We start from the raw sequence: 27,972 nt of genomic DNA on the forward strand, positions 1-27,972 counted from the left end.
ATTGGAAAAGATTAAGTAATTGCCAAATTATTTGGTAGTAAGTTAAATCCATTACTAAAAGATTCAAAAGGTCTAGAAATGAAATATTAAATAGATTAAACTTTTAAAATTATCTGAAAAAAAACAAAACCCTCTCCCCCCCAACCTGAACTGCTATAGTAAAGTGGGCATCAAGGAATGGGCATAACTTGACAAGTACATGGATCAAGGATTTAGATTTTACCTTAGAGGCCATCTAGTCTAACTTCTTTTTAAAAGTTTTTTTTTTTTAGTGAGGCAATTGGGGTTAAGTGACTTGCCCCAGGTCACACAGCTAGTAAGTATTAAGTGTCTGAGGCCAGATTTGAACTCAGGTACTCCTGAATCCAGGGAGGGTGCTCTATCCACTGCACCACCTAGCTGCCCCAATTTTTTTTTTAAATTTGGGGGAGTGGGCAATGAGGGTTAAGTGACTTGCCCAAGGTCACACAGCTAGTAAGTGTTAAGTGTCTGAGGCTGGATTTGAACTCAGGTCCTCCTGATTCCAGGGCAGGTGCTCTATCTACTGTACCACCTAGCTGCCCCTAGTCTAACTTCTTTTTACAGATGAGGAAACTGAGGACCTGAGAGATTAAAAGATGTGTCCTAGGTTACCCAAGGCAGCAAAGAAAGGATTTGAACAGAGGTCCTCTAAATAAGTTCCTAGGCAATGTTCTTTCCACAAAGTTATAGATTTTTTTCTTGCTTGTTTTTCTGGCATAGATTTTTTTTTAAATGGCATTACTTTATTAACTTGGGACACGGGTGGTATTTTGTAAGAAACCCTTGAATGACATACAAAATGATTCACCACAGCTGCCAAAGGCAAATGGATCCATTAGTTGAGCACAGAGCCCAGGCCACTGTGGTATTAAGTACAATCATGACAACAGGCTTTTTATGTGTCAAAACACAGGGCAGGAAACTGGAGAAAATTTCAAGTATGAGGAAGATGACTCACTTCAAAATGAACCTCTTTCTGTTGGGGTTTGGTTGGTTTAAATTCTCTTTTCTTTGGCTCCGTAACTTATGGAAATAGTCCCCATTAGAAGTGAAGGGATCGGGGGAAGCTAGGTGGTACAGTGGATAGAGCACCCGCCCTGGAATCAGGAGGATCTGAGTTCAAATCAGGCCTCATTCACTTGACACTAGCTGTGTGACCCTGGGCAAGTCACTTAACCCCCATTGCCCCACAGAAAGAGAGAGGGGGGGAGGGAGAGAGGGAGGGAGGGGGAGAGAGAGAGAGAGAGAGAGAGAGAGAGAGAGAGAGAGAGAGAGAGAGAGAGAGAGAGAGAAGTGAAGGGATCAAACTGCTAGGAAAGATTGGGAATGACATGGCTCACATACTAGCTCTGTTTTAAATTGTAGCTGAAGATAGAAAAACTCCAAAGACACCACATGCAATACTGACTTTTTTTAGCTAGCACTTCTCAACCTCTGAGCTGTAATCCAGGCATAACCTTAAGTAATACCTCTCTTTTTCCAAGATCCAGATTGCTTTTTTCTTTTAAAGCAGCTAGAGTATCATGCTGTGGCATGTGTTCACATATTTACTTTTGCTTGATTAGCCATCTGAAAGTCAACAGAGTGCTAGCTATAAATGAAGAAAAGCACCTTTTCTAGTGGGATTAGCACCAAGAAGAGAAGGTGGGCAAGCACCACAAAGTGTGAGTATCCACTGGGGTTCTAGGGGCTTTGTATCTCACATGATTGCAAGGTAGAGATGAAAGGCATCAGAAAGGGAGGAGTAGCAAGAGGTATTAGGTCTTTGCATTTGGGTTTTGTGTGTGTGTGTGTGTGTGTGTGTGTTTTTACAGGGCAATGAGAGTTAAGTGACTTGCACAGGGTCACACAGCTAGTAAGTGTCAAGTGTCTGAGGCCGTATTTAAACTTAGGTCCTCCTGAATTCAGGGCTGGTGCTTTATCCACTGAGCCACCTAGCTGCTCCCATGTTAGTTGGTATTAATACAGCATGCTCTGAAACCTGATGCATTGTAGAGCACTGCCACAAATCTGAGAGCAAGAATTTTTTAAATTACCTTTCATCTTGATGGAAAACTCCCCCAGAAGATGCTCCAGCTCTGCTTCAATGGTGCACATATTCTAAGAAGGAAAATATAACATCTGCATCAGAGCAAACTTCTGTAAAAAACCCTAATAAACCACCTTGTGCATTTTATGGGCCCATGTCTAAGGAATCCCAAAGCCCTTTCTAGACATTATGTACTTGGGGGTCTCAGCAGTCCCTTGAAGCAGAGGAGAGAATGAAGTTGGATAACAGTGCCATCCTAAGGAATTATCTTTTCCTTTCAGGAAATTTCCAGTCCAAGTAAACCATCCAGGTAAAAATTTTTTGTTCAGTCATGTCCAACTCTTCATAACCCCATTTGAGATTTTCTTGGTGAAGATACTGGAGTAGTCTGTCATTTTTTTATCCAGCTTATTTTACCCGGTGAGGAATTGAGACAAAGAGGGTTAAGTGACTTGCCCAGGGTCACACAGCTAGTATATGTCTGAGGCCAGATTGGAACTCGTGAAAATGAGTCTTCCTCATTTCAAGCTCAGTGCTCTAACCACTGTACCACCTAACTGCCCGGGTAAAAATTATCCAAGTAAAAAATCAGAGAGATTTCATTCTTTCATTAAAAGAGAACTTATTGCTGTGAAAATGATAAAGCTAGAGGCTTATAGAAATGGATCACATGAACCAACAAATCACATTTATGTTGAGTTTATTAAAGGCTTTCTGCTCTACAACTCTCTGAGACATAAAACACAAATGTTATTATCTCCATTCTATAGATGAAGACATTGAGCTTCAGAGAGATATACCTACTAAGTATTAGAGTTGGGATTTAACCTGTTTTAACATACTGCCTCAACAGAATAGCAATACACTTTATGTATAGTTGGGTAACTACAGAAGTTGATGACAGTGTAATCTAAACATAAAAACATCTAGAAGATCAAAGCTGTTTGGTTGGGCATGGCGATGGTGTAACGATCGGAATGACGCCACCTGCTGGAGACTTACTGTAGAAGAGTTCTGCCCATGAAGCGAAGGTCTTTGAGGGCAAGACCAGGAGTCTTTTCTTTGGCGGGAGGAAGTGACGCGGACTAGTGGGAGGAGGAAGGAAGAGACTGGCGCTGACTCTGGGGCTCTTTCCTGCGGACGCTGGTGGAGAGCAGAGCTAGAAATGTGCTCTCCCTTTAATAGATAGGAATCTAGGCCTTTCTCTCTCTCTTTACCAAATTCTTATTCTCCTTAATAAATGCTTGAAAGTCTAACTCTTGCTAAAGCTTATAATTTATTGGCGACCACTCATTAGATATTTTAGACAGACTAGCTAGAATTTTAGCCCTTAACAATGGCATCGATGAAACCCAGTATCACGACCTTCAAGATATGATAGCTGGACCTCTAAAAATAATCTACTCTCTGACCTTCATCTTACTTACCAATTCCAACCCTACTTACTTCATCACTCAATGTCTCAGAGAATATTGGGCTTAAGAGCTGAAATCAGTTACTTTTCATCCTGGGCAAAAGATGAAAAAGGAATGAAAAATACTTCCAAGTTGGACAGCATCGGGGTATAAAGCCCATCGGTTCTATTCATTCATTCAATAAACATTTAATGAGTACCTACTGTTTACAAAGCACTGCCGCTGAGAGGGATACAAAGAAATACATGAGACCCTACCTTCAAAGAGTTTATCTTGCAAGGGAGAAAAAAATATATGCAATGCACTGAAAAATAGAATGTGATCATGTTGTAAGAGTGGTACAAAGTATAACAGTTAAGTGGAGAGTGAGATCATTTATGATTACCCTTGAATATACTAACTATAGATACTATCTAAGCCAAACAAGCCTTCAAAACAAATTCCCATAGATAGCCAAAAAATTGCAATAGAAAAGAAGGGCTTACTCAGTTGGGGAGGAGGGGAGGAGGAACAAGGCAGTCATTTGCCTGGTGCTTGTTTCTTAGAATGACCAGTTATTTAGAGACTTAACGGATAAGCATATACCTCAGTGTATTCCTTGTAGCTTCTGTTGATTTCAGTTAAACTCTCTCTGGCAGCTTTGCTGGCTGGGGAGGTGGCAAAGGCTTGCTTCATTTTGCTAGCACCATCTTGGAGACGACTTTGGATACAATAGGCTTCATAGAGTTCATCCACCTGGTCATGATAAAAACCCATGAGACATAAGGAGCTGGTTGCCTTATTTGAAGGAAGAAATTACAATGCTTCATGTTTTGACATTAACAAGGAAAGAATCATTGGTGAAACATTATTAAGGAAAATGAGCTAATCATTTGAACTGTGTGGCCATTTTGATTAGTTTATTATTTCCATTCAAAACAGGTTCGATATAACTGACAATTCTTTTTCTCTTAAAAAGACTAAAAATAAACAGAAAATTGATGAAAGACATTACTTAAAATGCAATAGACATTTATTTATGTAATGACCTGAGGGTTACAATGAGTTTTCCTTATAACAATGCTGTGAAGTAGGTGTTGGAAACATTTTTATTCCTATTTTACCAAGGAGGAACTAAAGCTTAGGAAGGATAACTGACTTCCAGGGCCAAATATAAATACTAAGTAGCTTAGATCTGAGATTTGAAACCTGTTTTTTGCTATTCTTTTAGGTGCAGGAGAGAGGAAGAGGAAAGTGAAATGGTTGTTTTGACAACAAGGTAGCATTCATGTGCTTAAAATCCACAAGTTTTATTTTTTGAAGCACAGAAGAATAACTTTTCCCTTTCTCTTACATTTGTATATTCAAATGTTTGCATAATGGTATCTATTTAACTTCTATTCACACTCTTCATCACTTGTCAGAATCATGAATACTACTTTGCTATATATAATTACACTAAAATACTTCTTACTTAAAAAGATTAGTGATCTCAATGTTATCAGAACATCTCAGGAGACAGCCAAAAAAATGCATCCCTTGGTGGCCAGCCAGACTCTGATGAGGAGTCTTTCTACCATTTTGTTAGGCTAGACCTTGAATGACCTTTGCTGGATCAGAGCTTGAAGCCTGATTTGATGGGACCTACTTGATCTTCTGCTTTCCTGGCTTAGCTTTCCAGAATCCAGAATCTCTTCCATAAAATGAGATGAAGTAGGATTTTTGTGATACTATTTTGAAAAAACTGAAGAGGGTCTATTTCTCTACAATCTTTCACCTTGACCATCAGCTAATAATAAATAAATCCAACTACCCAAGGTTGACTTGCTAATATAATTAACTGAAGGACCTTTTAGAGGTTAGAGAACAGCACTTCCATAGGCAAAAATATAGCTTTTCCACCTCTGCAAGACACCATTACTAAGTCAATCTAATTAGTTTAAAATTACTTGTATTCTTATTTCTGTATTAGCTCTTTGGCTTCTAAAGGAACTTGGAAATTGATGTTACTGGCACAACTATGAATTGGATAGTTTCTCTCATAAGTATTACACATTTTTTTTCTTTTAAAAAACCCTAATTTCTAGTTTTTCAATGGATAGAGCTACCACTTGTTATAGTATTTCGTGTGTTTCTTCTTTATTTTTTTTTCTTCTGTACAGAGAAACAATTCTACTTACCTCAGGGCAAGGCAATATTTAGAATGAAACTATTAGTCTCTTTGTTAAAAAAAAACAAAAAACAAAACAACCCCTGTGATTATCCACTTGATCAAACAGGCCTTAAAGGGGCCTTCTGAAACTTGGAGGGAAGAGATGCATGGACTTAGCTCTTTTCCTTTTGTCAAGGAATTGAGTGGTGACTCATAGAGTTTATTGATGAAAAATTTTTATTGGTTAATGCCATAGGGGACATAAAGGGAAAAGAACTAAGCAGAATGGGAAATATTTCTCTGGTTCTTTTTCTTTTCTCATTAAAAAAAATATTTTTGATAATGAACATTTTTATATAAAGTTTTGAATTCCAAATTCTGTTTATCCTCTCCCTCCCCTTCCCCGAGGCAGCGAGCAATCAAATATAGGTTATACATGTGCAATTCTGTAAAACATTTCTGATTCTTTCTCTAGAAGAGGAGGAAGAAGAGGAGGAGGAAACATAGCTTTGTGTTCCCTGAAGTGGATTGGACCTAGGATGAGGCCTACAGAGATGATGGCAACTTTAGATACAGAATCTTCCTTCCTTCCTTTCATCCCCTCTCTCTCTTTTTTCTTTTTTGGTGTGGGGCAATGAGGGTTAAGTGACTTGCCCAGGGTCACACAGCTAGTGTCAAGTGTCTGAAGACAGATTTGAATTCAGGTCCTCCTGAATCCAAGGCACTGCGCCACCTAGTTGCCCCAGACCTTTATTTCAATAAACAAAAATCAATTTTCTGTATTGATAGATATTAAAATAATTTTGTTGGGTAATTAAAACTATATTTATAGTGAATATTTACATATTGTTACCATAGCTATGTTTCTGTGCATTGATTTATATGAGCATGCATAGACACTTTAATGTACAAGGTAAAACTGAAAAGTAATGGAGTCAAAACATCCCCCTTCCCACCCACCCAGGGACCAGACTCATTACTTCTTTAGCTACAACCTGTGTGTAATTTACCAATCTAAATAATTTGTATTGTAATTTTTTTTATTAGCTATACATACTTGTTAGTTTCTGGGAACTCAGAAGAATAACCATTTTGATGGTAATAATATTTAATCAGATGGTAATCTGATTTTTTTTATTTGTTATTTTTGTGGGGCAATGAGGGTTAAGTGACTTGCTCAGGGTCACACAGCTAGTAAGTGTCAAGTGTCTGAGGCTGGATTTGAACTCAGGTCCTCCTGAATCCAGGGCCAGTACTTTATCCACTGTACCACCTAGCTGCCCCTAGTAATCTGATTTTTAAACCCCAATACAGATATAGAATTGAATATATTTCTACTGTCTAGAAGGTTTTAGGGACTAGCTTTAATTAATTTTGTTTTTTTCTTGCTGAATCAGCTTTTGATGAAGATGAAAGAGGAGTAGAGGCCAAAATGGAAGAAATTTTACAGGGTTTCTGGTTTGTTATTTAAAAAAAATTTTTGGGGGGGGGGAAGAAAAAATGGGAAAACAATTATTTAGGGACTAGGCATGATGATACGTTATAGATAATGCCCTGTTGCATTGTCATAAAAACATGGGGCAAAGAAAGGAGAGATATGGCAGGAAGATTTCATGAGACAGAAAAATTAAGATAAAGAACACTAGGCAATCATACTCATTATTCTGGAATCTTCCATTCCCATTGTCTGCTATGGCCCTTAATTTCCTGCCTATTTGAGAGTCACTTATGCAAAGAGTTCCCCAGAGACCCAATTCAGGAAAACCTATATTGATCAGTAACTTAAGAACTGAAAGAAGAAAAATGATAGGAACTTCGATTACCTTACTAATGTGAAACTCCAGTCGTCTCATGTATCTTTCGATTGTTTTGATTTGCTAGAATTAAAAAAAATTTTTTTGAAAAAAATTATCATTTGATGATTAATTTAAATGAATACAGATGCATTCCTTCACTGAAGTGGCTATCAATCATTAAAACAGGCCACTGAATAATTCTTTGTTTCTCCTGACCCTGCTCCTATATGTAGAAACAGCTTGTACATCAACTTGGAAGAAATTGATTTAAATAATATATGTTTTTATGAAGTATGAATGTACTTACATTTCTTCCATTCCCCTCTCTGAACATGTAGGACAGATAACTAAATTCTATTCAAGAGAATCCTGAGATGAAATAATATTTTCCTAGGGTGTATGTAAGCTGCCTTTTTGTGCATTTTTTTAAGAGACCATCTATTTCAGCTAAGGGACTCAATTCTTAGGAAATGAAAAACTATTGGAGCATTTTAGGAATAAGACCCAAGTTTACAAGCATATTCTAAGGCTGAGATTCAATTCTTGTTTGGTTTGGGAAACGAAGATATATCAAGGAAATCAAGATAATAAAATTTTCAGGTGTCATCACTCAGCTCCTACGGGGAAATCCTTTTACCCATGTCCAAATCAATAAAAACCAAGTAAATGAGAGGAGGGATTTGTAACTTACCTTATCTAGGTCATACAGAACACCCTAAAATAAAGAGGAACAGAAGAATTAAAACATATCTTCTCCCAAATTGCTACTGACATAACTGGAGAAAGCTAGTTTGCATTTGGGGTGGGGGGGGGATGAGGGTTAAGTGACTTGCCCAGGGTCACACAGCTAGTAAGTGCCAGATTTGAACTCAGGTCCTCCTGAATCCAGGGCCAGTGCTTTATCCACTGCACCACCTAGCTGTCCCCTATGATTCATATCTTACAGAAAAACTGTGGCACAAAGAAATTAAATTCTATCCCAAGGCATCCATCTGGTATATTTTAAGGAGCATATCACAACACTGTTCTTTCAACTAGATTCTACCTTTTACCAAGTTGTTACTAATCTTATCGATAGTATTTATCATATTCCATACACTGTGAATTGTCTAACTACAAATTAACATCCAAGTAAATGTTAATTTGCTACTTCAAAGTAGTCACTTTGAAAGGCTTGAAATGCTCACTTTCTAAAATGCAGCATAGGCTCAAAATTTTTTTTTTCAAAACCTCTCTCGAAATTGTTTCAGAGCTAGAGAGATGAGAATTCAGTACTGATTGGGAGATATATTTTTGAGGAAATGGGCAATGTGAGACTTTGTCTTGCTTGACTCTGCATGATTATAACAGAGCTTTTGTTTTTCTTACTTTCTTGAGATGGGGAGAAGGGGAAGTGGGAGGGAGGGAAGGTGGATCTTTGAAAATAAAATCAAAATTTTTGTAAAAATTACTTCAGAGCTGGTTCATCAGCCACATATGTTTACATTTTAGTAGACCACAAAGTCCTTGAGAATAGCGAATGTTTTGTCTTTGCCTTGTACATGTCTTAAGTGCTTTGTAAATACTTGGTTGGTCTCATGACAGTCATGTCCCTTTTCTTAGACCTAAATTAACATTTCACCTTAATCATACTTCTTTCTTCACCACACTTGGCCCTGAATTGATTTTCTCTCTTTCCAAAAAGGGAATCTGCTCTCAAAGAATTCATCCATTGAAATCTAATAATGAAGCATCACTGAAATTTTTGCTACTATTAAGGTTATCCAAAAGAATATTCCACAAGCTTTTGATTACTGGAACCAACAGCAATTGACATGAGTTTGCTAGACTACCCAGAGGGTATGGTAGAGGGGAAAGAGCATTGGCTCTGGTGGCAGGGAGCTTGAGTCCAAATACCACTAATGATATCACCTGTGTGACCTTGGGAAAATCAGTTAACCTCCCTGGGACTCAGTACTGTAATCTGTAAAATGAGGGGGTTGTAGTAGATGACTTCAATATCTGTATCTATGATCCTATGATCATTCTTAGGAGGGAAAGACAGGGTAGGAAGACAGGGAGAAACAAATAAAGGAGCACGGCCAGGAGGGAAAATCTAAGCACAATAAAACCTGGGAGTCAAACTTGGAGTTCAAAACACAGAGAAGTCAGAAAAAAGTTATAGGTGTGAAGCATTTCAAGATCATCTAATTCAGAAGTTCTTAACTTCTTTGTGTGTCACAGACCTTCTTTGGAAGTCTGATGAAGCTTATAGCCCCCTTCTCAGAATTCCAAAAGGAAATCAATTGTATTGAAATACTTATAAAAAAAAAACCCAGCTCACAAGCCCCAGGCTAAGAAGACCTGATGTAACCCTATCATATCATTTTGTAGATGAACAAGTTGAACCCTAGAGAAACAAAGTGACCTGCCCAAGATCACAAAACTCAAACTGAGATCTAATATCTCCACATTCAGTGTACTTATGGGTTATAGAACTAACAAAGGTAGTGAAAAGTTATTTATTTTGCTTTCTATCTTTATACTTCTGTTGCTCACGCTAACCTATTAACCTCAGCTGAGATTGCAGGTTAGGTCCAAAGACAATTACAATGAAAATGTATTGAGTATTACTACTCAGGCCAAACAGGGCCATTTTTGCTTTTAAGTGCTCAGAAGCCTTTGAGCACTTAACTTAGGCACGATGGCTACTCCAAAAACCATTCATATCAGAAACAACACAACTACCTCCTCCCAGAATCCTTTTTCTTCCTGCCCTCCCCTCCCCCATCCATATTAAATAATGGCAGTATTCCTCCTATCAGAGATTGGTATGTGACTTCTTAAGCCATCAAATCCAATACTTTCATTTTACAGAAAAGAAAACTGAGGCACAGAGATGTTGTTATTTGCCCAGGATCACATATTCATTAAGTGTCTGAGGCAAGACTAAAATCCAAGTGCTCCTGATCCATGCCCAATACCATTTCTCCTATATCATGCTGCCCTTCAAAGTCAAAAAGAAACTGGTGCTTTTTAAAATTTGTTTGTTTAAGGGAAGGATAAGGATTCTGTATATTTTCAAGATGTCCAAGGAAATCCTAAACTTTTCAACTCTATGCATTTGTGCCTCTTTCTGACAGGTCCCTGATCTATAGCTCTTCTGCTTTTTCTCTGACACCTACCTGTACCACTGTGTTTCCTCCATCAAGGAAAGAATGACAGGGTTTTGGATTTTATTAGCCTGTACTGTCAACATGCTAGAGGAACACAAGAATGCATAAATACAACATTCCAGGCTGTGGCCCACTTCCCCTTCTCCCACCTCCACTGTGTTGTTTCTTCTTTCTTTTGAGCTCTGGATTTTCTTTCCACCTAACCTCTTCCCAAAACAATTACAACAGCCAGTAGACATTATATTGATGACTTTAAAACACTTAAAGATTGGAAGATAGCAATTTACAACTTAGATCTGCTTTTCTTAAAAGCTGCCTTCCCACCCCCACTTTCTACTGAAACTTTAGGTATCTGGAGGAAGATTAGTCCCTGTCTCTGTGATTGAAACCAACAGATTGTTAATGTATTAGTGACAGGATAGTACCTACCAGGCGAGAGTTTCTTCTCATGTCTTTTAACTGAGCAGTCAACTTGTCCAACTCGGTCTGATGACCCTCCAGATACTCACTATAAAGATAAGATCAGAAAGGCAATTGTGAACTCTGCATTATGTCAAACAAACTCTGGTGATGACTACTGATCTCTTCCAACTTCCTATAACGGATTACAGAGAGGAGTCTTGTTTTGCGTTATTGCAAATGCTGGAGCAATAGTGCTTGGTGCATTTAATATCATATGGATGGGGGCAGCTAGGTGGCACAGTGGATAGAGCACAGGCCCTGGAGTCAGGAAGACCTGAGTTCAGATCCGGCCTCAGACACTTAACACTTACTAGCTGTGTGACCCTGGGCAAGTCACTTAACCCCAATTGCCTCACTTAAAAAAAAATCATATGGATGGAGAGGTGGATCCAATATGGCAGAATTGCAGGAAGTATAATGAGCTCCCCCATCTCCAAATCCTTTAAATAGATATAGAAAACATACCAAAACAAATCCTTGGAAATCCAAGGTTAAAAAAAATCACAGCAAACCATTTTTCTAGCTCAGGTTGGCACAGGCAGACAGTAAGAAAGGTCTGCAGGCATGGGAGAGGCCTTGCAAAAGCATTCCAGTACAATGAAAAGCTGTTCACCAGGGCAAGAAGAGATCCCAGATCAAGCAGCAAGAGGCTGTTAAACATGTACAACGTGCAGGAATAGGTGCAAACTGATGACTCTGTTGCTTACTACCTGTTCTGAGTCACAAAGCCAGGGCTAACCAAGAAAGGAACATATGACTATGCATAGCATTCCAGAGTAACAAGTAATTTCAGGCTTTAGGCTCTGAACCAATTAAGGGACAAATGAAAAAACCAGCAATAGCTGTGTAGCTCAGACCTTGGGGCAGAGTAGAATTTCAGTTCCAGGTTCTACTCCAGTCTGAAGCACTATAGTAGAATAACCAAGGCAGGAATCTCAGACCACAGAAAGGGGAACATGAAATTCTGTCCAGCTGGTTAATAGTGGCTGAACCCAGGAGAACATTAAATAGGGTAAGCTCAAAGACCTGTTCGCTCGGATCTAAACCTAGGTTAGAAACTTGCAGAACTCAGACCAGAAGTGCAGTAATCAGACTTTGCCCCAGATCACAACACTTTGGGAACATTTAGTGCTTGTAAGAACCCAACCTTGAGTTGACTCTGGGATCCTAGAATAATGCAACACTGAATAATCCAAGAAAGCAGCAGCAGGCTCTGCCCAATTCATTCCAGAAGTGCTTGAAGCCCATGCCTAACAAGTCCAAAGTCAGGAAGTAGGCTGGAAGAATGAACCCAAAAAGAATCACTCCATAAAAAAATTATTATGGGGGGCAGCTAGGTGGGGCAGTGGATAGAGCACTGGCCCTGGAGTCAGAAGGACCTGAGTTCAAATCCGGCCTCAGACACTTGACACTTACTTGTGTGACCCTGGGCAAGTTGCTTAACCCCAATTGCCTCACAAAAAAAAAAAAAAAAAAAAAAAAAGCAAAAATCTATAAGTAATTGGGTGGGTGGGGAGAAAATATTTTTAAAAAGGCACCAAGTTGTAAAGGGCTTTCCAAAGATAAACATGGGATTTTATAGTTGATCATGGAAGAAGTAGGAAACCACTGGCATTTGTTGAACAGAGGAGAATGACATAGTCATACCTGTACTTTTAGGAAGGTCACTTTGGTTGTAGAGTGGAGAGAGACTTATGGCTGAGATGCCTACTAGCAATGTATTGCCATTGTATCATATGATACAATAGCCTGAGCTAATGAGTCTCTTTGGGGGGTGGGGGGGTAGTGGGTGTGAGTAGAGGGAAGGTGATGTAGAAGTGATGCTGTGAAGGTGGAACCCAGAGAATCATCAATCTGGAATGTGCTACTTTCTTTTACTATATTTTATCTATTAATTTATTATTTATTTTACTACATTTTAGTATACTAAAATCCTGATTACAAATATCTTGTTATATGCCAGGGAAAGCCTGTATCCTATCAATGATATCTATAGAGAAGGTTTATTCTTTTTACCATCTTCCTCAGTTCCTCAAAGAAAAACCATCCAGAGTTTTAATCCGGAAATGACCCGAAAGATCATCTTATCTAACTGTCTAATTTTGCAGATGAAGCAACTGAGATCAAGTCCCTCATTGGCTACAAAGCGCCACACAAATGTAAAGTTATTAGAAATGCTAAGTCGCTTGTCCAGTATCACTTCTTGGCTTTTATAACCTGTTAAAATGCCAGAATGTTTTGGATGCTGGGAGTGATAATTAAACAAACACCTGCTAAGTTGAAAGTCATCAAATTTGAATTATGAGAAACCAATGAGGTGATCTTGGTATAGAGCCAGAACTTGGTTTATAGACTGCCTTTCTCCTTTGCATAATTGTTCTTTTATGGAACAATATTTATTCAGCTTATGACCCTCTTACAGATCTGGCTATGGTCAGTATTCACTGTTCTTGGACTGACAAGTAGAGATGTTAATTTTTCAAGTATTGCTATACTCAGAAGAGTACAGGGGGCAGCTAGGTGGCGCAGTAGATAGAGCACCGGCCCTGGATTCAGGAGGACCTGACTTCAAATCCGGCCTCAGACACTTAACACTTACTAGCTGTGTGACCCTGGGCAAGTCACTTAACCCCAATTGCCCTGCAAAAAGAAAAAAAAATATTAAAAAAAAAAAAGAAGAAGAGTACAGTGTCATGCAAGCACAAAAATGTAGTGGGATTTCTTTTCTTTTTATCTTCTCTTAACTCAAAAGTAGACAGCTCATGTACAAATACCACAGTCATTGATCTCTTTATAACTTTTTCTGGTCATAGGATCATGGGATTCAGAGCTGGAAAGAACCTCAGAGGTTAATTGATCCAACCTTTCCATTTCACAGATGAGGAAATTGAGGCCTAGAGGGGAAGGGACTTGCCTAAGGTCAAAAAAAATAATAAGTTAACAAATCTGGGATTTAAATGGAATTCTTCTGACTCAAAATCTAGCATGCTTTCTATGAATACCTGGCCATCTCCATCTTGTGAATTTATGACATGCCATGAAAGTTCCATTTATTTAAATCTTCAGGAACAGTTTGGAACATTTCTCTCACTTCTTCTGGTCCTTTGCAGGACATAGGACCTACTGGATGTTGGGAGAACACCTCATCAAATTGGCCAATTAGCTGTTTCCAAAGAAATGGCTAGAGTCTAAATTTTTAATAATGAAAGAAAGAAAAGAAAAAAAAACAAGGAAGAAAAAAGAGAAAGGAAGGAAGAAGGAAGGAAGGAAGGAAAGAAAAAGGAAGCAGGGAATGATACAGAGGTGAGAGAGAAAGACATTGCTTAAGTAAGCAGGCCACTCAATTCACAGTGTTGACTCACTCAAGTCCATTCTTTAGGGATCTGTAGACCTCTTCCACCCTTTTAGGCTGAGGCTCTTTGGGAGGGCTGTTACTTTTGTATCCTAAATTGTGCATCTTCTTTACTTTGGCCTGAGGCTTCTTGAGTGCGGAAGTATTTTCGATGAAGGAATTGCACCTACAAAATGAAAAAAAAAGTCAAAACTGTTCAATCTGATGCATTTATGAGAGAGGAAAAGCTGCCCAAAAGGTACCTTTGGATTTTATCATCTCTTGCTTAGACTACAGCCTCCAGGGGAGGACAAATGTTCCCTTGTACATTAACAGGTTTGAGTCATCCTGTCCTAGCCATGTCGTATTTAGTTTGTTACTCACTGAGATCTTTTCTAGTAGCTGCTAGCTAGCTAACATTTAGAGGCTGATCCCAATTAGGTGATATGCTTCAGATGAAAGTCATGTCTGTCCCTTGGGAACTGCTAAGGGGCAAAGGACAAAGATCTTAAGATAAGTCGAAAGAAGAGATAGGCTCTTGGTCAAGGCTATAAAATACATGTGTTTCAGAATAGCAAGGACCTGCTCCATTGCTCATGGAATCAGTTTCCTCATGCTACAGTCCTGAGTTTGCCGGTTGCCTTACCTTATAGTGAATTCAATACTCAGTCCACACAATGACAACTTTCCCATGTTGCAGTTTTATATTGTGGGAGGAAGTGTAAAATTCTTCTGGGCTCACTGGGATACAAGATGCTTCAAAGTAACACTAGGAGTAGCTGTTCCTTCACAGTGGATACCAAGTGTGATGTTTAAAATTTATATTGTGGTCACCTTAAATTAGAAGCTTTAGCACCAGTCTTTGGACATTAAACATATATTAAAGCCTACAGGTATTCACATGGAGTTCAGAAAGTTAAGAAAAGGCCTATCTAGCCTTGAGTTCCAGCCTGGTCGGGTTCTTCCTCAAGTCCTCTGCCACAAACCTGCTTCAATCAAGAACTCTCTAGCAAGCTGACTGTGGAAGCCTTTTATAGGCCTGGAACAGAGGACACACTGCTTCAAGCTGATTGGTTTTGAAGGTGTTCTCAAGTTCTGAGAACAATACCTTCTTAAGGGCTAGCCAGGTGTGATTACAATCCAGTTAACTTGAAGTAGGCTAATCAGCAGTCAATCACTCTCACTTGATTCAATCAGTCTCGATTAATCTCCAGGTGAGTAGCTGCTAAATCCCATTATTTTATCACACAAGGCAAACAGACTCCAGCCATCGGTTTTGGGAAGAGTTATACAAAAACCAATTGTGTGGCTAAGTGACAAAGTTACTGGGACTCCTGTCATTAGGAACTGGAGAGATACAAGCAATCTAGGAGGTATTTTCATATATATTGGCAAGTCATAACCTTCTTCTACCACCATCAGTGTGAACAGCTGGGGGTAGGGAACTGGGTTGGGAATTAGGAAGACTCATTTTCCTGAGTTCAAATCTGGCCTCAGACACTTCCTGGTTGTGTGACCCTGGGCAAGTCATTTAGTCTTGTTTGCCTCAGTTTCCTCATCTGTAAAATGAGCTGGAGAAGGAAATGGCAAATTGCTCCCATATCTTTGCCAAGAAAACCCCAAATGGGTTGCACAGAGTCAGACAGGACTAAAATAGCCGCTCAACAACAACAAACAACAATGCCATCTGTCATCCTGTGATTTTGTGATCACAGCCTGGGCCAAGTAAGAGGAAATGCTTTGCAAAGTGCACAGCCATTAGGCAAATGTGGGTGAGTACTCTATCAGAGTGCCGAGATGGGACTCCAGGAGGGCAGTGGGATTTAAGGGAAAGAAAGATCTTGGATTTGGAGTCCAAGAGTCTTGATTCAATTTCCAATCCTGGTTTGAATCCCAGCTGACACTTGCTACCTGTGGGACTTGGAGTAAGTCAACCTCTTTGGTCCTCAATTTCCTCATATGTAAAATGAGGGGGTTGTACTTATTAGCTCACATTTCTGGGAAAAGCTCAACAGATTTTATGGTATTTTGCTTATTTGCTGCCCTACATTTTCATGGTGAATCAAAAAAGTCCTTTCTCAGAGGAGAATCTGAATCTCCACTCCCCCAGTGTCCCTCCCCTCCTCCCCCCCAGTTTCTCCCAATGGGTCCTGAAGCTGACATCTGTTCTCCCAAAGCCAGTCTGCTAGGGGCATAGTCTTAATCCCTAGCACAATGTAATAATACGTCACTCATAGCCTCTGAATTCTGTATGCCCAGTGGGAAAACGTAGTACATCTACAGTTTTCAAATTAAAAAGCAACTATACACATCACTAGTTTGCCCTAAACCTTCAGAAAAATCTCCTTTGCTAAAAGAACCCAAATCACTTAAAAAGAAACAACAGTGTTTGGTTTATGTCCTTGGCCAGAGAAGCAGAGCTCTCTACTCAAAAAGGAGAAAGCAAAATCCCAGGGTTCATTTTCTTTCTCAAGTTGCAAGCATCCCCAAGAGGACTATATGGTACTTGCCTGGATCGCCTTTCTTGAAGACCACTGAAACCAGCAAAGGACTGGCTTCTAATAATCCCATTGGGCCCTCCTGGGGAAAATGACTGAGATCCTACCAACATGATTTCTGGGAGTCTGGTTGATATTCCTGTAAAGACAGAGAGAAGGTTAGTGACAAACACAGACAAAATACACAAAGCTTGTCAATAATGATAAAATGGACACCATTAGATGTAAAAGATTCCTTTTTTCCAAAAGACAAAGCCCTATTAAAACCAAGTGTTCAGCTTTCAGATAAGTGAAAAACTATTAATATTGATTTACAGATACATAAATCTAAATAAGTCGAAACTAATCATTTCAAGTTTCCTTCAGTGGTTGCTCTTCATCAGGCTAAACTCCATATTCTACAGAACTAAAATTCTGAAATATACAGTGTTAGTCCCAGTCAGAACAAATAAAAACAAAGTCAGATTTACCGATAAGCTTAGACACAAAAGGTGAAACTAGTATAAAAGTTTAAATTGAACTCTATGCTATAAAATTTAAGTTAAAAACATTAGTTTTTCTTAGTTTTAAAAAGGAATAAAACTAACCCCAAAATCCATGTTCTAAAAATTTCAAGTAAGTTTTACAAGCAATCAAGACAGATTGTCCAGAAAGACAGTCGTAGTGGGTGGGTGGATAGGGAGGGAAGGGAAGGGAGTGTTCTCACAAAAAAGGTAATAATTTCAGTAGTGATAAGAATTATGGAAGAAAAGGGAGGAGGAAAGGGAGCAGCTATTTCAGTTCCTTGCTTTTCTTGAGTGAATAATCACCACTAAGATTCAAGGTCAGATTGGCCTCTGAACAATCTTTTCAAGAGAAAATCTATAGCTTGGCAATATAATAGTAGATACCTCCTAGCCCCATATTTATCTATGAGAACACAACTGGGCCCATAACATTATCATTGTTGTTGCTTCATCCAGAAATGGTGACTGATGAATGATAGCAAAGTTAAGCTAGGTGAAGACTTGACAGTGGATAGCCCAGTTTGTGGGGAAGGTAGGTGGTGAAGTGGACAGAATGCTGGGCCTGGAGTAAGGAAGACTCATCTTTCGGAGTTTAAATATGGTCTTATAGCCAGATTTACTTGCTAGCTGTGTGACCCTGGGCAAACCACTTAACCTTGTTTGCCTCAGTTTCCTCATCTGTAAAATGAGCTGGAGAAGGAAATAGCAAACCACACCAGTATCTTTGTCAAGAAAAATCCCAAACGGGGTCAGAAAGAGTTGGACATAACTGAAAAAGTACTAAATCTATGGTTGCTATGAGAATCAAATGAAATATTATTTATAATGTACTCTGCAAACCACAAAGCACCATATAACTGTCAATTATTATTATTATTGTTGTTGTTGTTGTTAAATTTGGTTAGAGAAAATGATACATTTCTAGCTTCTTGATATATCTACCACAAAGAGAATTTAGTTGACACCCTATACCTCCCATCCAAATCTCTAGAAATAGGTGATAAGAATTTCTCAGGGATCATTTAAGTTTTTGATTGTGTAAAGAATAGAAGAAAGGCAGTTGGGTGGCACAGTAGATAAAATACTGGGCCTGCAGTAAGGAAGATTCATCTTCCTATGTTCAAATCTGGCCTCAGACACATAGGCTTTTAACCTTGGGCAAGTTACTTAACCTTGTTTGCCTCAGTTTCTTCATCTGTAAAATGAGCTGGAGAAGGAAATGTCAGACCACTCAAATATCTTTGCCAAGAAAACCCCAAATGAGATCACTAAGACATTATTGAACATAAATACACAGAGAATGTGCCAAAGGCATGGCTATTTTGGAATGTTGAAAGCACATTATAATTTTTTTATAGCTCACGTAGAAATAATCAAGGTAGAAGTTTCAAAGAGACTGACTTTGAGAAAAAAAAATTCCAACAATTAGAAATGTCTCAACACAGAACTGGTTGTCAAGAGAGAACACTTCCCTTCCCATGTTGGGACATCTTCAAATAGAGGTCAGAGGACCATGTAAGAGATACTACAAAAGAGATTTCTTTTTCAGGTAAGCATTTGACTTAGGTAAACTCTGAGATTTCTTCCAGTTTTGAGGTTCTGTGACTCTATAAGTAATAGATTTGGGTACTATTAACACATATGGACATTTATCACACGCACACATGAGAAATGCATCTCCTTCCTTAGAATGTCCTCTCAACATGGTAGAGTCCTGCTTGCCATCTATGTGACTTTACACTACATTTTTTGGTCATAGAGAGGCAAACATAAAGCTACTAATAATAGTTTATATTTTTGCAATAACTATATTAAAAATCAGTTTCAATAATTCTCCATTCAGTACCTCTTGGGCACTAAAGTCAATTCGATCTTTTAAAACTAATCCTTGGGGGCAGCTAGGTGGAGCAGTGGATAAAGCACTGGCCCTGGATTTAGGAGGACCTGAGTTCACATCTGGCCTCAGCCACTTGACACTTACTAGCTGTGTGACCCTGGGCAAGTCACTTAACCCTCATTGCCCTGCAAAACAAACAAACAAACAAACCCCAAAACAACAACAACAAAAAAACGCCACAACCCTCATCCTTACCTAAAAGACCCATCGCACCACGAACACAATTTGGTAAGAGATGACTTACAATTTTTAAAAAATTTATTTTAATTTAATTTTTTTGGTGGGGCAATGAGGGTTGAGTGACTTGCCCAGGATCATACAGCTAGTAAGTGTCAAGTGGCTGAGATTGGATGTGAACTCAGATCCTCCTGAATCCAGGGCCAGTGCTTTATCCACTCACTGCTCCACCTAGCTGCCCCCACAATTTTTTAAATAGTCAAGGTGATCTAATTTTGACCTGGAGTTTCAAATATCTGTTTTGGAACAGTATACCGCAATGTAATTCTTTTTTAAAAAAATAAGACAGAAGATTTATTAATTATATAATAATTAATTACTCAGATAATAGAAGATGAAGGCTCTAACTGCTCAGAGACCATGTTCTTATAAGGATTAGTTGAAGGAATCAAAAAAGGATCTATTCTGGGAACCTTAGCAGGATCTCTCAAAGGAACTTTGAATGTTTGGCCTAGAGAAAATTTATAGGATATATGAGAGCTATCTTTAAGTTTTTAAAAGGCTATTAAATTGAAGAGGGATTCCATTTGTTCTGGTTGGCTCCTGAATATAAAACTAAGATAAAATGGGAGTTGTAAAGAGACATATTTTGGCTAGATGGAAGGAAAAATTTCCTAACAGAGCTATCAAAAAATGGAATTGGATGATGTTTCAGAAGATAGTAATTTAGCCTCCAAGAGAAATCTTTGAAACAAAGGCTAGATGACCATTTGTTAGGAATGTGGATAAGTTGTACGGAGAATTCTTGGTTAGAAGGACTAGATAACATATAAAATCCCTTCCAGCTCTGAAATACTGTGACTCTTTGATGTAAAGCTCACTGAGAAGGGAAACATTCATTCCAAAACGGTTTGAAACTCAACTTAAAAAAAAATTAATTCAAGCTTAATTAAATGTGTATGCTTAACATAAATTAAACATTTGAAAGTAAATCAGATGGTTATTATATTAAAATACAATTACATTTTCATTCTCACTCAAGAATAGATAAAATGCAAGTTAAATAAATAGCACCACCACTAAGAGGTGATTCCTCCCCCCCCCAATCCCAACCAATATAACAAACCTTAATTCTCATATTAGTCAAAGAAACCAAATTGCACCACAAACAAACAAACCTCCCACTAGATTGCAGAAGAAGAGGGAGAGTTACAGTAAGGAAGGTTTGAATTGAATGGCCATGGTGGGGAAGAGGAGAAAAGGTAGGAAGGAAATGGGAGAGAATGATAGGAAAATTTTTTCATTTGCTAATCAGTTCAGAGCTCTTAATTTTTGATTTTGTTATCTTTTTACTCACATCAAGCAGAACCACAAAATTCCATAGAAAGTAAAGGAAAATCTTTGGTGTCCTTGGGCCCCCTTTGGACTTACCAAACCCCCACAGACAGAGCCTCAATTAGTTCAGCCTTGCTCTAACTCCAAGGGAGGGAGGGACCTTTCCCAGTCTCCTCTTCCCAAATCAAAGGCCATTGGGTAAAGTAAGGTATTAAGAAAGAGTTTTAATGGGTTAATAGATCAGCAAAAATTTACAGGCTTACAAGGTACTAGGTACTATGATAAACACTAGGCATTATCAAGAAACAGAAAAGGCAATTCCTGTCCTCAAGGATTTGACATTCTAATGTAGGAGATAACATGTACATAAATGAATATCTGTTGCAAACTAGAAGTAGAGAGGAAGGCTGGGGTGACTGGGGAAGATTCTCTCACAGAAGACAGTGCTTGAGTTGACTCTTGCATTTCTAACACAAGACTTCCAGGGGTAGGAAGTTTTAGCTTATAGAAATGAATTTCCTATTGTAGAATTGGGAGAGGGGGGTGGCAAAGAAGTAAAAGCTGTAAGGAAAATACTGTTTGGGGATGGGAAAAGCCTTCCTTTATGGAAGCACTGACAGGGAGATGAAGAAACTGAGTTTAGGAATTAATTGATTTGCTCTAAGGGTACACAGAGGCAGCTAGGTAGCTTAGTGGATAGGGAGGGCTGGGCCTGGAGTCAGGAAGACCTAAGTTCAAATTTGACCTCAGACATTTGTTAGTTGTGTGACCCCGGGTAAATCACTTAACCTCTGTTTGCCTTCATCCACTGGAGAAGGAAATAGCAAACCACTCCAGTATCTTTGCCAAGAAAATCCCATGAACCATATGGTCTACAGGGTCACAAAGAGTTGGATATGACTGAACTGTTGTAAAAGGTACACAGATCATAGTAACCCCTCATCTGAAACGAAGTCCCTAGGTCTTTTAAGAGTAGCAATATGACTTCTAACAATGTATTCATTTAAACAAAATTCCATGAACAATTATAGGAAAAGAGCCTTTTAAATGTCAAGGGTATGTAATCCAGTCCAGCATGTACACGGTAACCTCTATATGGAAACCAATATAACAGATGCTGGTGATACAAAGACAAAACACAAAATCTTTGTCCTCAGGTAACTTATATATCACATACATGGAGAAGCAGTGTCCCCCAAATTTTAATGCAGCTTGAAGCTATTAATAGCTTAAACTAGCTGCTATTCATAGCTTAAGGGACATAACTTTTGGGACGCCCTGCCTATATCTGCATAATGGAGAGAGTACTGATATGCTTCCCTCTTAATCTGTAAAACTGGGGAGGCAGAACTGCAACTTTTTAAGTCACACTTAGGCTCCACCTCACCAAACATTATACAACAATTGGGAACCACAAAACCAAGACCAGCAGATTGTTCATAAGGACCTGTAACTATTTGATTTTCACCTTATCAGAGCTCTGGAAATTGTTTCCAGTCCTATAACTTCATATCTCTATGGTAGTAATTGCTCACTTCATGTTTTCTGAGTACTGTTCTGACAAAACTAATGTGGATCTTAGAGTTTCCGAGCACCTAGAGATAGTTAAAATACTAGAATCTACTTGGTTCCATGGATAGAGTTTGGATTAGGAGAAGCATCAATTAATTACTAAATCTGATGGCTTTTTCTCAATCCTTCTTCTTCTTTTTTTTTTTTAATTTTTTTTCTAGTGAGGCAATTGGGGTTAAGTGACTTGCCCAGGGTCACACAGCTAGTAAGTGTTAAGTGTCTGAGGCCGGATTTGAACTCAGGTACTCCTGACTCCAGGGCCGGTGCTCTATCCACTGTGCCACCTAGCTGCCCCTATCCTTATTCTTCTTGACCTCTCTGCAGCCTTTGACAATATAGATGAGCCTCTTCTCCTTGATGCTCTATTTTCTGTAAGGTGCCCAGACACCACTCTTTCTTCTCCTTTTCAGTCTCCTTTGCTGAATGCTCAGCTAGGTCATGCTTGCTAACAGTAGAAATCCCACAGAGCTTTGTTCTGGGCCCCCTACTCATCCCTTTCTATACTACTTGGTGATCTCATCAGATCCCATGGATTTAATCACTATCTCTCTGTTGATGATTCTCAAATCTTCCCATCCTTCCCCCATCTCTCTACTGACCTCCAATCTTGCAGTTCTAGCTGTCTTTTGGCAGGAAATGAAAAGATGCCAGTTGACAACTGATTATCGATGGGCTACTTCTGAGCAGTACCATAAACAAGCATTGACTATTAAGACCCTCTTCTAAGAATATTCCATTTGAATGAAAATAGCTGAAATGTATATGGCCTTTAAGCTTCTAAAGTACTTTAAATACCTTTATCTCATTTGATGTCACAACAACCCAGAGAGTTGCTGTTCAGTTATTTCTGACTTTTCATGACCCTATTTGGGGTTTTCTTGCGAAGATACTGAAGTGGTTTGCCATTTCCTTCTCCAGCTCATTTTACAGATGAGGAAACTGAGGCAAAGAGGGCTAAGTGACTTGGGCCAGGGTCACACAGCTAGTAAGTGTCTGAAGCCAGATTTGAACTTAGGAAGAGGAGTCTTCATGACTCCAGGCCTCACACTCTATCCACTGTGCCAGCCAGCAGCCCAAGGTAAATAGACAGTACACTGCAAGTATTATTTTTTACTTAAAAGGAAAAAGGATCCTGAAGAGAAGTGACTTGCTCAAGGTTGCCCAAGTGGCAAGAGGCAACAGGAAAACATTTACAAGACAATTAGAGGAAGGTGAAGGCACAGAAAAATAAAGTGATCAAGAGAGTCTTCCAGCAGGTTCTTAAAGTGGGCCCCATCTCTAACACCCTTTCAGGGGGTCTATTCTATTTTTATAACAATACCAAGACATTTTCATTTCTAGTACCGTAAATATTATTATTTATAATCCACAACTTTTAATAATTTTTTAATAATGCACAGGGGTAGGAGCAGCTAGGTGACACAATGGATAGAGCACCAGCCCTGGAGTCAGGAAGACCTGGGTTCAAATCTGGCCTCAGACACTTACTAGCTGTGTGACTCTGGCCAAGTCACTTAATTGTGATTGCCTTAAAAAAAAAAAAAAAGAATGCACAAGGGTCTTGAGACCAAAAAGTTTGCTATCAGCTTGATAGGAGGTAGAGAAAGTAAGAACATTCCAGGGACTGTTTATGATAAGATTTTGCCTTTATACAGACTTCTTTATCTTAAACTTCCCATGTTTTCTTTTTTCTTCTTCTTTTTTTTTTTAACTGTGCCAAGAACATAAGGCTCACAAGTTCCCCACAATCTGGCTCCAACTTAACTTTACAGCCTTAATTCTTATTATTTCCCTTCATAAACTCTATATTCCAGCCAAAGTGGCCTATTAGCTTGCTCAGATTTGATGTCCTGTATTCCAGCTTTCCACATTCCTGAAGGCCCTCCTTCCTCATCCTGCATGCCTGCCATTATCCTCATCTCCCCTCCCGAGTCCAGCCCCACTAGAACCTTAAGCTCTGGATAGGAGATGTGCTCTGGTCCTGAAAACTCTACCCATATCTCTCTAGGAACCAAGCCTCTTGAGCACTCCCCAGCCATCGATATACTCTGCCACAGAATTCCCTACCTTTCCCATTCCTCAAGGGTGTTGCTGTTGTTCAGTCATTCAGCTGTGTCTGACTCTTTGTGATCCCATGGACTTTCTTCTTGGCAAAGATACTGGAGTGGTTTGCCATTTCCTTCTCCGCTGAGTCCTCATTTTATTGATGAGCAACCGAGTGAAACAGGGGTTAAGTGAATTGCCCAGAGTCACAGAGTCACAGGACAGAGTGTCCTGACTGCTCTACTGCTCTATCCACTGTACCACCTAGCTCTCCCATTCCTCGAAGAGCAGCCTTCCTTAATTAGAACGTAAGCTTCTTGGGGACACGGATCATTTTGCTTGCTTTCATTATCGGATTGCTTTCTGTCTTGGGGAGGGGGAAGGAAAGGAAGAGAGGGAGAAAAATTTGGAACTAAAAATCTTGTGAATAATAAAATACTTTTATTTTTTAAAAATCTTAAAAAAATCAACTTTGAAAACTATCTTTACATGTAACTGGAAATAGTAAAATACTTTTATGATTTAAAAATAAAATAAAATGCAAAAGACTGATAGAAAGTCAAAGCTGAGTTTCTTCATACCTGAAGAGTTTCATCTTCTTTGTTTAGCTTTTCTGATAACTGTTCTCTTTTCTCCTCCCCAAATCATGGACGATAAAGTATAATTCACTAAAATAGCTATCCTTTCAGGGCTTATGGAGCCTGCTACTGTCTGCAGGGTAGTGTTTGTTTTAACATGAGGTCTAAAATAGATGCTTGCTTATTACATAGTGGCAGGGTAACCTATTACAGAATAGTTGACTAATCTTTTCTACATATATAATATATAAAAATAGATATATATAAAATATATAATAAAATAATACATATATACACATATACATATATATATTTAAGCTAACTTTTTTCCTGATATTTTTTCTGACATACATATTTCTTATATGCATAAAAATACATTTCCCATGTATGTATAAACATATACACATATGTGTATATATATGATTTTATCCTATATGTATCTTATTTGTACATAGCTGTTTGCATGTTCTCTCTCCATAAGAATATAAGCATCCTGAGGGCAGGAACTGCTTATACCTTTATGTGCCCAGCACTTAGCTTGGTACCTGGCAATTAGAAATCACTTTAAAAATGCTTGTTGATTTGTCGTTGACTTGTTGTCACCCCTTCCTCATCAAGGCAGAATATTTGGTATCAATATCTTCCTAATTTTTTTTACTTATTATTTAGTGGTTATCGATATTATTTACTAACCAAGTTTTATAGTATGATGTGGTATCTTGGTTAAAGCAATTGACCAGTGCTAAAGAAAAGTTTTCAGAGACCCATGTATAACAACAGGGCCAAAGTCCTATAGGACACAGAACCCTTACATGTGTATAGTATTGCCCTCTTGCAACCTTACATTATATCATCTGACAGGGCAGCTAGGTGGCCCAGTGGATAGAGCACTGACCCTAAAATTGGGAAGACCTGAGTTCAAATCTCACTTCAGACACTTATTAACTGAGTGACTCTGGGCAAATCACTTAACCCCAATTGCCTTAAACATCTGGGGCCATCTCCAGTTGTCCAGATGTATATCTTGCCACTGGACTCAGATAACTCTGAAGGAGAAAGTGAAGTTGGTGACCTTGCATGGCCCTCCCTCACTTAAATCCAATTCAGTGCAAGTCATGACATCACCTCCCCATGTTATGGCCCTCTTTGAGAATGAAGGACAAACAACAACATCATCTGATTCTCCAGCACCCCTATGAGCTATCTTTTTTTTTTTAACTTTATTTTTTGAAGGTAATTGGGGTTAAGTGACTTGCCCACAGCCAAAAGACTAGTAAGTGTCTGAGGCTGGATTTGAACTTAGGTTCTCCTGACTCCAAGGCCAGTGCTCTACTATGCTACCTAGCTTTCTAGGATGGGACACTGCATGTGAAATCCACCTTTTTTCATGTGTGGGTTAGTTTTCCTGCTTTTTTTCCCTTTAGTTTTTATTCTTTTTTTTTTTGGTGAGGCAATTGGGGTTAAGTGACTTGCCCAGAGTCACACAGCTAGTGTTAAGTGTCTGAGGCCAGATTTGAACTGAGGTCCTCCTGACTCCAGGGCCAGTGCTCTATCCACTGCACCACCTAGCTGCCCCTAATTTTTATTCTTTATTATAAAGGGTGGCTTTTTTTTTTTGATGGGGGAATGTAGGTAACATAAACCAAAGATATCAATGAAAATGGATTTTTAAAAGTAATAATCTGATTATTTCATATCAATGGCTTCTTGAATAGGCAATTCTGATGATGATGATGAGAACAATAATAATGGTTTACATTTTCATACCACTTTTTGGGGGGGTGGGGTGGGCAGGGCAATGAGGCTTAAGTGACTTGCCCAAGTATGTGTCAAGTGTCTGAGGCTGGATTTGAACTCAAGTGTTCCTGAATCTAGGGCTTTATCCACTGCACCACCTAGCTGCCCCCTTCATACCACTTTATACGTATGATTTAAGCTTTATAGTGTGCTTTCCTCACAACCACCCTGTGAGGTAAATAGAACAAGCATTATCACCTCCCTTTAAGGGTGAGGACTCTGGAGCTCAAAGGGGTTGAAATGACCTTTCTAAGGCCACATAGCTAATAAATGTCAGAGCCAGGATTCAAAGCCAGGTCTCTCTCTCTTTTGCTTCCAAGTCCAGAGCTCTTTGCACTATGTCATGCTGCCTAATCATGCCCACTTCCTAAAGTGAGGAAAATGAGGTATGCAGTGGTCAGTCAGTCTTTGGCTTGAATCTCAGAGGCAAATAGGGGAGCAATACTGAGATTATTATATACCAAGTTAATGAAGTTCTAGCCCGCTGTTTAATATATTGAAAAACTATATTAATTTCCCAAAAGACATGCAAAACTCTTACTAGCAATCTGGGTAATTACCCTGGGCGCCTCTGCTTTGGGATATGGTCCATAGAATAGCTCAGGGAGGCCTGAATAGTCCCCAGAACGAAAGCTAAAACAGTTACAATATGCATATACATAGTCACCCCAAGATTTCCCTCTCTTACAAGGAGATGAAGGAATAAAATGTAAATGACACTGCTTCTGTACCCTTTCCAAACCCAGCATTGAATGTCTCTGTAGTCTGGCTCCAACCTACCTGCCTCATTTCCCACCACCCTTTTACATAAAACTTACCCTTAAGCCAAATTTAACCCCTCCCTCTCTAGTCTACGCTCTGTCTTCCTTCTGCATATATGTCCACACTGTTGTTCCCTTTGCCTGAAATCCCCTTCCCCCATCTCTGATTATTAAAAATCCTAATCATAGTTCAAGGCCTGGCTCACCCTCTTTATGAGGCCTCATGGGGCAGTGGAAAATGAAACAGACTGGGAATCAAAAGGCTTGGCTTGGAGTGTTGGCTCTGCAGTTATTCTCCAAGTGGCTTCGAAGAAGTCTACCTCTGTATGCCTCTTTCCCCATCTGTAAAATGAAGAGGCTAGACATGACTGCAAATAGGGTACACCCATTTGCTCTAAAGTCTTTTGTCCCTTTTCTGATCAACCAGCAGGGAGAGATTTCTCCCTCTTCTGGAGGTTTAGACCACTA

The 27,972-nt window shown here is 39.1% G+C and overlaps 1 protein-coding gene across 2 annotated transcripts in view; it reads right to left on the minus strand.

Annotated features, from left to right (window-relative positions):
• Positions 1 to 27,972, minus strand: part of RIPOR2 (RHO family interacting cell polarization regulator 2) — a 104,922-nt gene that overhangs the window by 54,742 nt on the left and 22,208 nt on the right. For both annotated transcript variants that reach the window (XM_043976011.1, XM_043976013.1), the window contains exons 2-8: positions 16,851 to 16,977; positions 14,372 to 14,527; positions 10,977 to 11,055; positions 8,084 to 8,107; positions 7,420 to 7,473; positions 4,051 to 4,200; positions 2,058 to 2,121 (exon numbers count right to left, since the gene is read on the minus strand). In XM_043976011.1, coding sequence (XP_043831946.1) covers positions 2,058 to 2,121; positions 4,051 to 4,200; positions 7,420 to 7,473; positions 8,084 to 8,107; positions 10,977 to 11,055; positions 14,372 to 14,527; positions 16,851 to 16,951 — 628 coding nt within the window. In that variant the 5' untranslated portion in view covers positions 16,952 to 16,977. The remainder of the gene's footprint in view (positions 1 to 2,057; positions 2,122 to 4,050; positions 4,201 to 7,419; positions 7,474 to 8,083; positions 8,108 to 10,976; positions 11,056 to 14,371; positions 14,528 to 16,850; positions 16,978 to 27,972) is intronic.

The sequence above is a fragment of the Dromiciops gliroides genome, chromosome 1 (genome assembly GCF_019393635.1).
Source record: "Dromiciops gliroides isolate mDroGli1 chromosome 1, mDroGli1.pri, whole genome shotgun sequence".
NCBI classification, from domain to species: domain Eukaryota; kingdom Metazoa; phylum Chordata; class Mammalia; order Microbiotheria; family Microbiotheriidae; genus Dromiciops; species Dromiciops gliroides.